The following is a 13,603-nucleotide window of genomic DNA, read 5'->3' on the forward strand; positions in this document are numbered from 1 at the left end:
TGTTTCCATGATGTTTGGGTATGCAGAATTGTTGCTTGGTGTGCGCGCTACATCGTCCTCTTCATGCATTCTCCCTCCTCCACCATCTTCTGCATTATCTCCTCTGCTAGCATCCATTATCTACTTCTGCTTGATTGTTTTTACATTTGCACGTTAGTATACATTTACACATGTTGACTTTTTTTCTGAAACTCATTGTTTTGTTTACTCTTTACACAGTTGTTTGAAGGCAAGAATCGCAAGGGTGATTGGGAAGAACACTAAACAGGACAATTACAGTACAACATGAGCATCTGCATTAAAAGACACCACTTTTCTTTATCCAATGTTTGTACTTAGCTAAAGTGGATGATAACTTTTCCTATGTACAGATTGATAACTTGTTTACTTCATGCAGTATAACATTACTGTAGACTAAAAATGAACCTTTTTTGCAAAGCATTTTCCATTGTATGAGAGAATGATTTTTGTGATCAATAAAGGTTCCTCTTTCCTTTATCTGTCTTTATTTTTCCATGGTAGACACAAAATCTATGTTTTTTGTAGCAAGGAAATGGGGTATTTTTTTGGTACTCTGTTATGTTGCATAAAGTTGGTAACAAAAACTACGAGGGGTTGGTAATTTTGCACTTAGTTGATTGGTAAGTCACTGCAGGCAGAATTATGAGAGAAGTTTGCTTATTCTGTTTCCATGAAGTGGAAGGATGGTAATTTTTGCACAGATTGGGAGGGGGTGGGTGGGGGTGGGGTAAGTCTTTGTATTAAGCAGAATTTTTTGGAGATTTTGGATGAGTCTTGATTCTTACCAGGGTTAGGTGATGTTGCCTGGTGATTTCTTCGCCGTATCCGTGGTAATTTTCGCCGCTTTCCCTGATGATTTGCTCTGGTTTGATCTAGATCTGGAGGAGGGCTAGGTTTTTGGTGTTGATTTTGAGCAGCTGTGTAGGGGGGAGGGGCGTGTGGGTGGTGGGGAGGGTGAGAGAGGGTATACTTGCGTGGGAGGTAAGGGGGGTGGGGGAAAGTTGCGATTTGGAAATTGCGTCGTGGGGGATGGCATTTTCTGTTGGGCCTTGTACGGTGATCGACCTGGTAAGCTGGCGGGTGATCGGCCTGGTAAGCTGGCGGGTGATCGATAGGTTGGTATGGTACATTTTCTATCGGGCACACTGTTGCCAAATATCACTGTCCATATTTTTTTCATGGGGAGGAAACAAATAGTCATGCGTGGATATGGAAAAATAAAGATTCATTTTTAGTCTACCATTCCACAGGGCATCAAATATGTTGTTGCCACCCGTCTATGGTTGCTCGGTTTTGCCCCGTGTGGTGCGCCATGATCCATTGCTGTTGCTCAGAAAGTCGTTCGCTTCCACCCTCCCGTGGTCGGTTGCAGTGAAGACTAAGCATATTTGCATTTATTTGAGCCAACTATGATATATATGGTGGCAAGCAATCCTAAAATCAAACTGATTAGTGTGTTTAATTCGTATCATGACATTCCCAGCACCGAAATCTGAATAATTAGACAACAATGTAAACCTTCATCGCCGGAATCGGAATGAAGGTTCATTTCCTTTTACACAACATCAGAATTTGCATGGTACTAAAGTCGCCTATAACTCACCACAGGATCAATGCTTACTGGAGCATAGCACAATGCATGACAGACTCAGATGCACCATTCTCAAGTCTGAAGCATTCAAACGACGAGCATTCATATCCGTTCCAGGAACAAAGCAAAGTTGTACTAGAGGCTACACCTACTACTAGATGAAGTTCTCAGCTTATCCCACCGGCAACAACATTCCAACGATCCAATTATCACCAACGGCATCAATGTTACCAAAAAAGAGGCAATCAAGAAATCCAGCGCAACTTTGAGAGCACGATCAGTTGCTCATGATGATGTTGGATATTACATCCCCCAGAACTCCTTCATCTGCTTCTGGTTGCGGAGATCTGGTAGAAATATCAGGGAGTGTATAAGTGTGTAGTCTAGTATCATGTACAGAAGGAACATAGTTAAGTTAGCAAAACATACTTCCAATTTAACAGAATGGGGACAAGACATTAAGCAGATTATATATGCACATAAAAGCATGTGGCTTTTCAGGGAAAGCGGAACAAGACAGTATGCAGTCGATATCCGTCAGCAAATAGCACATGAACATACAAGCAAGTAAAAGTACTGATAATGAAAATAAATACAAAATGCTATCTGAAGAGAAGGTATGACTCACAAGCACTCCCGCTGTGGCGGACATAAATTTTCTCGACTGGTATACCATTTGCCATAAACAAATTTGCCAGCTTATGGACTCTCCCATCATCCTTTGAGCATGTGATCTTCACCATTCGAAGATCTTTGCAAGTAAATGATCTTCCCCGTAGTTTGATACATGTTTCTGATGCCTCTCTGGCATTGAAGTTCTTTTGCAGATAAAAAAGTTGTTTTTAAGGATGCGCTAAAATACTCAAAACTAAAAGATAATCAAGTAAGCATAAGCCCCAAATATGTAATTACACATACAATTTTAAGTTGGAGAAAGAGCTTCTGTATATTAGGTGAGTGCTGCAGCAAGAAAATTAATGCATCAAAGTCTGCAGTCATACACCATTCGCCAAGAGATAGGGTCTTCAGGTTGCCAAAATTTGGACATGTATTCAGTTCCCTACTCAGAACAACCTACACATTGCACATAACATGAGTATTCAGCAACTAAACATAGTAATTTGAATCGATTTTATATTTTATATATTGAATACAATAGGTTTGTTTAATATGGAGAGAAGAAAACAAACATACCAACCACGAGAAAGAAATTAAGACATATAGTGATGTGTTACCATGATTAGTACCTATTTGGTACGCAGACTCAAAATAGTTAATTACACAACGCTTTGAACAGTAATCATTTAAAAAGATACACTACTTCAAGAATGTAAAAAATAACAAACAATAATCTGAAATAATATATAATGCTCTCTTGAAGCTTCATACTTCCATATCTCATTGATTTCACCTACTACATTTGATGATGAAATGAGCTACTACTAATTTCTTGATCTGAACTCTTCTCCAAGTCAACCGTGCCTTTCTAACCAGGTGGTGCTACTTATGTAAGAAATGTGCTCATTGTACATATGTATTCTGTTGGGAGCAACATAAATTTCTTTTGCAAACATCAGAAAAAGTTGTTAAGAAAAAAACAATTATGGCTATATCAAGGAAATCTTCATATATACTCGAAGATAGAGAAAATAGTAAAAGGTGGTGACAGCTATACCTCTCCAGCATCAGTCAACAACTCCAAAGTTCTAGGACTTGAAAGACTCTGAAGAATATGACGGCCACCTAAAATCTTCGCATCATTGCATTCTCTATATCCACCATAGATACTGTCTTTACTGGAAATCAGGCCTTTACCTTTGTAGCCATACTTTGCATCATTTGCAATCTCACTGTATGCATAGGTATTGTCATCGTTGTCGATATCACCACCATAATTATAATTATCCGTGTGATGATCATGCCTGTAAATTCCTTCAGCAAAACCATGTCCATATCCAAACCTTATAAAATCATCATATCCAACATTATCACTCAAGGAAGACTCTTCATGAATCTTCGAGCTCCCCGTCCAATCATTGTAGTCGCTATCATCCCCGTCGTCATCAGTAGTTCCATCACAGTAATCTTCATCACTGATGTATTCATTGTCATCACCCAAGAAAGAGTCATCAAGTATGATAGTAGCTGTGACAAGTGACCCCAAATTCTTGAATGATGGGACTCGGACGTAAGGTGTGATGAGGTGCAGAAGTAGGAGGTTCGGAGCAGCAATGGAGAAGGCGCAACTGATCTCGCATTCGAGCATGATTAAAGTCTTCAAAGAGGCGGACACAATCCTAGGGCCCGCCACCAAGCAATCCTTCAGACCTAGTACTTCCAAAGACGTGCAACTAGAAGAAAGCTGCCTGAGGATCCTGTAGTCGAGCATGGCATCCGACAACTTCAAGACCTTGAGGTGGCAAGAGATGAACGACACGCGGTCCAACGACGCGATCTCCGAGCAACGCCCGGTGAGATGGATAACCCGCGCGTTGCGCTTGATGGAGGCCCTCATCCACACGCTGGCGTCATCATCGGTGAAGCCTGCTTCTTCGTCGCTCGACCGCAGGCGGAGCATGACCACGGGGGCTGACTCTTCACGTAGGAGGAAGAGCCGGTGCACGAAGTCGCGGAACTTCTCAGGCGGGTCGCCGTAGCGGCCATTGGAGGGGCGCATGCGGAGATCGACGCAGGGCACGGACGCCCAGAGGTGGCGCCACCGCCGCGCAAGTACGCAGGTGCAGACCACCTCCCACGCCTTCAAGAATGACATGATGTGGTGTAGGAGGTCGTCCGGGAGGGCGCTGAGGCGGTCGCGCTTGGCGGCAGCCCGGCCGGCGCCACGGCGGTGGCCCGGGCGCTGGGTGGTGCTCCGGTGCATTTCGGCTCGAGCCGAAGATCTGCATGCAGGTTTAGCGACACCACGGGGCTCAGCCTTGTCAGTCAGGATTTTGAATGATGGAATGGAACATAACATACCAAGAGAGTCGGCTTGAGATGGCCAAAAGTGAATTCCGCCAAGAGACACTCACGTACACAAGAGCTAGCAGAAGCACTTGATTGGTTCCTGTACAAGCATGCACTAGTACATGAGCCTGACTTGTAGTACAAAGTTGAAGGTTTTTAAACCTTCATCAAAGGATATGGAGTGCATTGCCGTTTGTTAAGGAAACTGACACAAACAAACTGCGGAGTGGAATGTCACAAATTCTCCAAATCCACTACCCAAAATAGTAATAAAATGATTGTACATTAGGGGCGGCGTTGCCGGAAAGGAAAGAAGGGGAGAGGTGGCCACCTTGCAGCTTGGGCGCGGACGGCGTGAGCTCATCCACGTCATAGATGTGCCGGAAGCGGGCACGGTGAACATCATGCGGTGCCTCGAAGGCACCTACGCCGGCGGGGCCCAGCCCCGCCGTGGAGCTCAGCGTGGCGACGACAGCCAGTTGCTGCTCGGAGATGTGGGGCGTGATGTCCGATGGCGGCCTTGAGTCGGAGTAGCTGGGGAATGGAAGGGATGCGCTTGGCACCAGATCTGGAGCGCCGCCGTGAAGCAACAAGGGAGATGGTCAGATGGGACTATCACGGGAGCAAATCCTGAAATAAGAACCGTGGGCGCCCCTGCGCTCTAGAGCTTGGGCACTCTCGGTCGTCGGATCGATTTCTTGATGCGTTTTCGACCATTCGATCTCGCTCCCGGAAGACCTCAACCATCGGATCAAACCAAAAACACTGCCGCAATTAGTGTTGTGCCCTCCAGCGTGCCACCGCCTGTTATTTCTATGCCCCGCCGAGGGCATTTTCGTCATTTCACGTCTTAGGTCAACACTTGCCATTTTTCGTTTCGCTGCCTCCTTTCCAATCAGTGCTAGGACTATTACGGGAGCAAATTCGTTAGAAACAAGGGTCCTTTTTGCACAGAAGCATGCATTTCTGCGTACACATCCGTCCCATTGAATCTGTGCCATCCATCCTCAATCTAGTGGTCCAGCTTCCAGTTTTCTATTTTTGCGACTAAGAGACAGATTCTATAGCAGTCGCCCGACCAATATGGCGACTTTTGATTGAGAATGTCATTTTAGTATACTCGTCATCCAGTCTTCGGCCTGCATTGAAGGGTGCTCCATATTCAACCCTTCAAATAATGTGGGTCATTGGTTTGGAGCATGCGTCATCCACCAACTGCTCGAGCAGGAGGAAACTTTTGGCTCGGTCTCTTCCTCCCGCATGCAGCCGGATCAATGCCGTTGTCGCCCGTGCAGTTGCCGCTTCCGCCCTGACAATGTTGCAACCACGTATCCACCTGGAAGAGTGCCAACTAATGCTCTTCGTCACGTTCCCCTCCGGCATGTGGCAAATCAGCCCCAATTTCCAGCCGGAACACACCCATTTCGCGGGTATATGGACCCATTACCTTTGCCATCAGCACCACATTTAACCTCTCTCCCCCATCCCCATCGCCAACACACTCACCTCACCGCCCCCCTTCACCGGCCGCCACCCTGCCCTCTCCACCCCTGCCGCCACACTCAATCTCATCGACCATGTCGATGTAGTCACGTCCTCCCTAGCAAGACCAAAGAGGTCCACACCGAAAGAGGGTTCTGGGGGATGATGTGGGACTACTTCAAGTGAATCGAGGATGACGCGCACCGTAAGGCTAAATCAGTCGTCGTCCGTGCCCGCCTACCCACCGCCCTTGAGTATTTTGACTGAATGTCGATGGCAGCCTAGGCAGAAATGGGCGCCACGCTCACGCCGCTTTTCAAATGCACGGTTATGACCACTCTGCTAGAGTTGCTCTTATATCTCGCCAGCACAACCCATAAAACCACCCTGGCTCTGCACCATATTTTCTGGTTTGGTCAAGCCAGACTCACTCTATGGGACCACAAGCGGTGGGACAAAGAGAATAAAGGGCGGCAAAGAGGAGCCGTCGGGCGACAACCAAAACAAGATTTGCCATGGGGCAAGGTTTTGCCAATTAGGTGGACGGGGGCGCAAGTCCGATTAGGTGGGTAGAGGATAGTCCCATCTGGTTTACGCTTCCTAGACTCCTAGTTGGAATACTGGCCATCACACACATCATCTTGACAAGGGGGCCCAACTGGTTAAAATCAGAGCAAAGTGTTAAATTGGGTTAAACACGACACAACACAGCAATTTTGGGGTACGATGTGGCCGAAAATTTAAATGGGGCAAATACTATCACAAATACACAAACAATGGGTAAAAAGTGAAATTCACCATGTTATTAACAGTGTCCTTTTTCAACAACAAAAATGCAGTGTATTTTTTCAGGTGTTAGTATTTGTTATTCTGAGAGAAAATACCTCGCCGCTCATAGTTGTAGGCACACATGATTGCAGAGCATCAAGTTTACTTCAATATTCAACCTGTTGTATATGAAGTGTATTTCCTTTTCACTGCATGTGAAACGCATTTCAAATTTTCAATTTTTCATTAATTTCAATATACAACTGTATTAAACTTCCGAAGATAAAAAACCCTACAGTCATACTGTCGGAGTGAAATAACGAAGCGTATCTCAGCTGCACCACAATTCAGGCATGGGGCATCCATAATTTATTTTTCTGTTCTTGTAAGAAAGCAAATTTTACTACAGACCACACAGATGAATTAGTTTGTAGTATAGGAAGAACATCCCAACGATTTGTAGCCCATGCTCCTAAAAAGGACGTCAAAAGATCGGGTGAAGCTTTGAAAGCATCATCAGTACTGCATGGAGATCAAGGGTTCTTACTGCACCTTGCTAACTACATAATGGATGGTCGATCGCCGGCAGGATTTAATATCTAGAAGACCCCTCGTAAACTTCTGGATGTTACATCCAGTCGTCCCCACATTCATCCAGTTCTTGCTTGGCGAGGTCCCTCATAAACTTCTGGCCATGGAGATCTGGTAGAAATATCAAAAAGTAGATGACTGTAGATTAGGACCATGTACGAAAGAACATCTTTTAATTTTACAGAATACACTTCTCATGTAACAGAATATCGATGAATACACTAAGCAGATTATATGCCCATTTATACATATTTAGCTTTTCAGGAACAAGGCAATGTGCTCTTTACATCTCAGTAAATAGCATATGAACATATAAACTAGTAAGGAAATACTGATATTGCAAGTAAATACGAAATGGCATATGAAGAAAAGGTATGACTCACAAGCATTCCTGCTCCGACGCACATAAATATTCTCTAGTGGTATACCATTTGCCCTGAACATATGTGCCAAGGTGTGGACTCTCCCATCATCCTTTGAACATTTGATCTTCACCATTCTAAGTTCATTGCAAGTAAATGGTCTTCCGTGTAGTTTGATACCTGTTTCCAATGCCTTCCTTGTGCTGAAGTTCTTTAGCACATTAACCAAATTGTCATTAAGTGTGCGATCAGATACTAAAAAACTAAGAACAATGAAGTCAAGGATCAAGTAGCATACACCAAATATGTAATCACACATACCAATTTGAGTTGGAGAAAAAGCCTCTTTATATTAGGTGAATGCTGTAGCAAGAAAATTAATGCATCGAAATCAGCAGCCATACACCATTCACCAAGGGACAGGGTCTTCAGGTTGCTAAAAGTTGGACACCTTCTCAATTCCCTAGTCAGAACCACCTTCATAATGCAGACAAAAGAGTATTCAGCAAAGAACGGTAGTAACTCGAATCAACATCTCACGGTAAAAACTGCATATGGATGGTTTATTCAACAGGAAAAAGAAACCCATCTCAAAAAAGAAGGGAAAACAACACCTATCATATAGTGATGTATTGCTAGAAGAGTAGCACGTATTGGTTTCATTTCATTCATCTTTCTTTTCTAGTAACTAAAGGAACATCGGCCTTAGACACTCTTATAAAAACTGAATATATATAGCTAATCTGTTGAAAAGATACACTGTTGCAACAAAGAGAAAAACAGCAAAGTTCCTATGAGAACATAATTGATGAATAATACTCCCTTGAAGCTACAATTGATGATTAAATAAACTAGTACTACACCAGAGCAGAAGGTCAGAAATGTGCTCATTCGACACATGTGTTCTATTGGAGGGAACCTGGCATTTCAATGTGAAACATCCAGGAAAAAATGTCCCACATTATAACTATGGCCATGCCAAGGAAAATATAAATAGAAAATAAGAGAGGAAAAAGATAAATCAGTAAAAGATGGTGATAGCTATACCTCTCCAGCATCAGTTAACAACTCCAAACTCGTAGCTGTGGAAAGGCTCTCAAGCATATGATGGCCACCTAGAATATTATTACTAGTATAATTTCCACCACTGATTTTTCCATAGTTACCATCTTCACTGGAAAGCTTCCCTTTACCTTTGTAGCCATACTTTGAATCATTTGCGATCTCAACGTATTCATAGGTATTGTCACCACTATCAATATCGCTACCATAATTATAATTATCCTTGTAACGACTGTGCCCATATCTTTCTTCAGGAAAACCATATCCATATCCAAACTTGTCAAAATCATCATCATCATCACTCAAGGAAGAGGCATCATGAATCCTATAGCTCCTCTTATCATCATTGCCGTCGTCATCAGTAGTTTCATCACAGTCATCTTTATCGCTGATGTGTTCAAATTCATTGCTCAAGAAATGGTCATCAAGTAAGATAGTGGCTGTGACCAATGACCCAAAGTCGGTAAATGACGCAACTTGGACATAAGGTGTGATGAGGCGCAGAAGTACGAGGTTGGGAGCTGCAATGGAGAAGCCCGAATTGAACTTGCACTTAAGCATGATTAAGGTCTTCAAAGAGGCGAACACAATCCCAGGGCCTGTCAGCAAGCAATCCTTGAGATCTAGTTCTTCCAAGGATTTGCAACTAGCAGAAAGCTGTCGGAGGACACTGTCATCGAGCCTGGCGTAGGACAACTTCAAGATCTTGAGGTGGCACGAAACAAAGGGCACACCGTCCAACGACACGGCTCTCTTGTGATGCCCAGCAAGGTGAATAACCCGCGCCTTGCGCTTGAGAGCAGCCATGATCCAGATGCTGGCGTCCTCCTTGCTGAAGCCAGCGTCCTCATCGCTGGGCTGCAGGCAGAGCGTGTCCACCAGCGCTGACACGTCGCGGAGGAGGAAAAGGCGGTGCACGAAGTCGCGGAATTCCTGCGGTAGGTCGCCGTCGCGGCTCATGTAGCGCAGGCGGAGGTCGACACAGGGCGCGGACTCCCAGAGGTGGCGCCACCGGCGCGCGAGCACGCAGGTGGGCACCGCCTCCCACGCCTTGAGGAACGACATGACGTGGTGCAGGAGCGCGTCCGGGAGGGCGCTGAGGCGGTCGACCGCGACGGCGCCGGAGCCTGGCGCCTGGTCAGTGCGGCAGCGCGGCCCCCAGCGCTGGGTGGTCGTCCGGCGCATTTCGTTGAGCAGATGGCCTGTGCGCAGGTTCAGGGACGCCCAACGTGAAGATTATGAAGGGAAATCCATGGAGGGATGCGCTTATGGGGAAGGGGATCGGAGGGAGGGAGGAAGGGATCGAACTTACCGAGAGATCCGCCGAAATGGTGTTGAGTTCTTGCCGCGTTTGAAACGAAACTCGAAATTTTGGGGATAGAGGCGATAGTTACTCGCCTTCTCCGCAAATGGAGAGGTGGCCGCTTAAATCACGTTTTGTTCCAATGGGCCTTTGGGGCGTAAACGCATTAGGTGTCAATGGGCCTTTGGCCAGTTAGGTTTTTTTGAGCATCGAACTCAGGAACTTTATTAACTTAGAATCATAGTGTTACAATCCGCCCGCAGGCAAGAGACCAAAAAATCCGGGCTTACATCAAGCCAACAGGCCCTCGGCCCATCAAGACGCTCCTTAAACGGTCTAGGCGTTTCTGGAGGCAGCGGAATTTCTTTTGGAGATTTCCGAACTCTCGCTCTTCCCAGGCTCCCAGATCTTTCTGCACTGTCCCCAGTGCTTCCACGACTCCTTGTAACCCTCTCTGACCAGCACCAACTTGCCACAAGTTACGTACTAGCTGGTCGTACTGGCTATGAGATTGCCATACATCTTCATATCTGAAGTTTCTTTTTGCTCGAGGCCAACTGTTGTTCATACTAGTTCTGACCTCGGCCACTATGAAACAATGGTCTGACTCCACACTACTCACATGCTTGATGGAGATGGACTGAAATAAATTCAGAAACCCCTCATTGGCAAGAGCGCGGTCCAGCCGGGCTTTCACGTTCGCAAGCCCCGGCTGTTTGTTATCCCATGTATAGGGAATACCTCTCCATCCCAAATCTTGTAAAGAACAGTCGTCAACCGCGTCCCGAAATGCCCTCATCTGGTATTTCGGCCACGCATTGACACTGAAGTGCTCATCCCCTTGCAATGTTTCATTAAAATCTCCCATGCAAATCCATGCCTCATGCGGGACAGCAAAAAGCGTGCGGAGAAATCGCCAACTGTGGTGCCTATTCTCCACTTGGGGCGCTCCATAGAAACCGGTGAAACGCCAAGTTTTATTATCATGTTTGACAGATACATCAATATGAGATTAACTGAAATTTTTTAGATTAACATCGATATCACTAGACCAAAACAGTCTGATGCCACCACTAAGCCCGTCGCTATCGACGGCAAAACAACCAGAGAAGCCTAAACTGAATTTCAGGTCTTCCACTCTTTTGCCCTTTATCTTGGTTTCATTGCAAACAGAAGGGCGGGACCTTCTTGCTTCACAATCTTGCGAAGCTCTCGAACTGTCTGAGGGTTCCCAAGCCCTCGACAGTTCCAGCTGATAGTGCTTATTGCACCGGGTAGCGCTAACTAGCAGTCGCTGCCGTTGTTTCCGATGACGGTGGTGTCGGTTTCTTCTTCTTCGGATCTCTTTCAACAAAAACAGTATCCAAGTCCTCCGTCTCTCCCTCTGGAGCCACTCCCCGTAGCTCATCCTCATGTTCATGTCCTTCTCCTCTCTCCTTGATAGCAAGGGGAGTTGTCGCCACTTTCCAATAGACTTGGGTCGGCGACCCTCCTTTTCTTTTGTTCAGAGATGGATTCTTGACAGGAGAGGTCACCTCAACCCCCTCTTTCTGCTTGGAACTTGATGAGCGTGACTCTCGCGTGCTGCGTTGCATCTCTGGTTTCTCCTTCGTCGAGTTCTCACCAGAAAAACCTTTCTTCTGGTCCTCAGGCGCCCGAAGGCTTGCCTTGAAGGGGAGATCGCCATTTGCATCTCTTGTCCCTGGGGTGGGATAGAAGAGATCGGCATGGCCTAGTTGACCACAAGAGAAGCAAAAGTGGGGTATCTGTTCATACTCGATATCATAGCAGTCCACTTGATCTCTCTTGGTAGATTCAATAACAATCCATCTGCGGAGAGGTTTAAGCACATCAATGGTGACTCTTGCTCTCAGGAAACCCCCCACTGGATCAATCTGGGCGATGGTGGCATGTTTGTCAATCTGACGCGCTATCGCCAAGCCCCTTGTGTTGTTCCTCAGGTTGTAAGGTAGGTTAACTACCCTAACCCAGACCGGCAGCCGATCGAACTTGAGCTCCGACGGCTGCATGTGCTCTTCGAAATACTCCAGGATCACCGCGTTCTTGCTAATATGCCAAGGTGCACCTTCCCAGACGCGATCGCGATCCCGCTTGGAGTCGAACTCAGCAGCGAACATGTTCTCTCCAAGAGGCCGTAACTCCAGCCCCCTAGGGTTTCCCCATGCCGGACGGAGGGCGTTGCAAATCATTTGGATGTGGAGGAGATTACGATGCAACACCTTCCCTGCCAGTAGCCACTTTGCCGGAGCATCATCGTTGGCGTCGTCGATCACCAGAGGCGTCGCCTCCTCCTCAGTGATGTCAAGCTTCCGGAGGGCCTCCTCCATCTACGCCCGTGCGGAACGAGGGGAGAGGGCAGCACTCCTTTTCCATCCTTTGCCGGTGGTCGGTGTCGCCATCGACCCTGAGCTTGTGTTGCGGCTCGCCGATGGATTCAGCGGCCGTCGTCGAAGATCCACCCAAACCCTAGTCGCCGCAAGAGGTTTTAGGGTTTAGAGGAAAAACTTTTAGCCCTCGCCACACCCAGAACTTGTACATGAACCACATCAAGGTATTGGCCAGTTTTTTTTTGCATCAAACTCAGGAACTTTATTAACTTAGAATCATAGTGTTACAATCCGCCCGCAGGCAAGAGACCAAAAAATCCGGGCATACATCAAGCCAACTCTCAGTGCCATCTAGTGTGCTAGCTAAACGGGCACACTGATGCGCCGACACATTAGCTTCTCTGCTGACATGTGTAATAGATAAAGAAACAAAGGTAGCACCAATTTCCTCCAGTTCATTCAAGATAGACGCTACAACTGATCTGGTGTTGCCACGCGAATTCCATAGATCAACTAGCTCCAAGCAGTCAATCTCCATGATCACATGTGAGAAACCACGGAGTTGCCAAAGATCATGCCGTCCCAAAGAGCAAGCAACTCTGCTATGAAGGGGTCCGATATGCCAAACAGAGGTTTGCACCATGCACCGAGGAACGCAATGTGTGATCTGGCTACACCTCCCACTCCCCCCTCATTTCGTTAACATTAAGTGCGTCGTCAGTGTTGATAGTAACCCAGACCGCCTCAGGTGGCCTCCAACACTGACCCGCCCTCGTTTTCCTTCCCAAAGGAGGAAGTTCCAGGATCGCCAAAGTCTCGTGAACCCACTTCAACGCTTGTACAGGGTTGTAACCTTCGCAATCATGAGTCCAGTTGTTCCGTGATGTCCATATGCTATGCATGATGGTGATTATCTTGCATCAGTCCCCATCAAAGAACATGGGATCAAGCAGAATATCACGCGCCCACGTATCATGGTGCAAGCGTGGGAGAGAGAGCTGAAATCTATCCCTCGCAGCCGCCCAAAACGCCTTTGCATGGGAACAATGGATTAATGCATGTAACATGTCTTCATCCATCGTTTTGCAAACATCACATAGACCCAACT

General features: G+C 46.3%; 2 protein-coding genes across 2 annotated transcripts; both read right to left on the reverse strand.

The window, feature by feature from the left end:
• Positions 1–1,554: 1,554 nt before the first annotated feature.
• LOC119367356 lies at positions 1,555–4,493 on the reverse strand. The gene is made up of 4 exons (XM_037632889.1): positions 3,288–4,493; positions 2,531–2,686; positions 2,241–2,430; positions 1,555–1,959 (listed from the first exon to the last, which is right to left on the reverse strand). Exons 1-4 carry the CDS (start codon positions 4,491–4,493, stop codon positions 1,916–1,918), a joined length of 1,596 nt encoding a protein of 531 aa, XP_037488786.1. The 3' UTR covers positions 1,555–1,915.
• Positions 4,494–7,377: 2,884 nt separating this feature from the next.
• Positions 7,378–11,015, reverse strand: LOC119360643. The gene is made up of 5 exons (XM_037626190.1): positions 10,481–11,015; positions 8,830–10,046; positions 8,104–8,259; positions 7,804–7,993; positions 7,378–7,531 (listed from the first exon to the last, which is right to left on the reverse strand). Exons 1-5 carry the CDS (start codon positions 11,013–11,015, stop codon positions 7,458–7,460), a joined length of 2,172 nt encoding a protein of 723 aa, XP_037482087.1. The 3' UTR covers positions 7,378–7,457.
• Positions 11,016–13,603: the final 2,588 nt, after the last annotated feature.

This window comes from Triticum dicoccoides, chromosome 2B (genome assembly GCF_002162155.2).
Source record: "Triticum dicoccoides isolate Atlit2015 ecotype Zavitan chromosome 2B, WEW_v2.0, whole genome shotgun sequence".
Taxonomy (NCBI): Eukaryota; Viridiplantae; Streptophyta; class Magnoliopsida; order Poales; family Poaceae; genus Triticum; species Triticum dicoccoides.

Bases quoted from the DNA above. Each gene is read 5' to 3' on its own strand.
- LOC119367356 (XM_037632889.1), bottom strand. From the start codon at position 4,493: ATGCACCGGAGCACCACCCAGCGCCCGGGCCACCGCCGTGGCGCCGGC. The intron at 2,687-3,287 runs GTATAGCTGTCA...TGCAATGTGTAG, and splicing joins TGTTGACTGATGCTGGAGAG to GTTGTTCTGAGTAGGGAACT. The intron at 2,431-2,530 runs GTATGTGTAATT...TATCTGCAAAAG, and splicing joins TCTTTCTCCAACTTAAAATT to AACTTCAATGCCAGAGAGGC.
- LOC119360643 (XM_037626190.1), bottom strand. From the start codon at position 11,015: ATGGGAGATTTTAATGAAACATTGCAAGGGGATGAGCACTTCAGTGTC. The intron at 10,047-10,480 runs GTTTAAGGAGCG...ACCTGCGCACAG, and splicing joins CCTCCAGAAACGCCTAGACC to GCCATCTGCTCAACGAAATG. The intron at 7,532-7,803 runs GTGAGTCATACC...TATTTCTACCAG, and splicing joins GCGTCGGAGCAGGAATGCTT to ATCTCCATGGCCAGAAGTTT.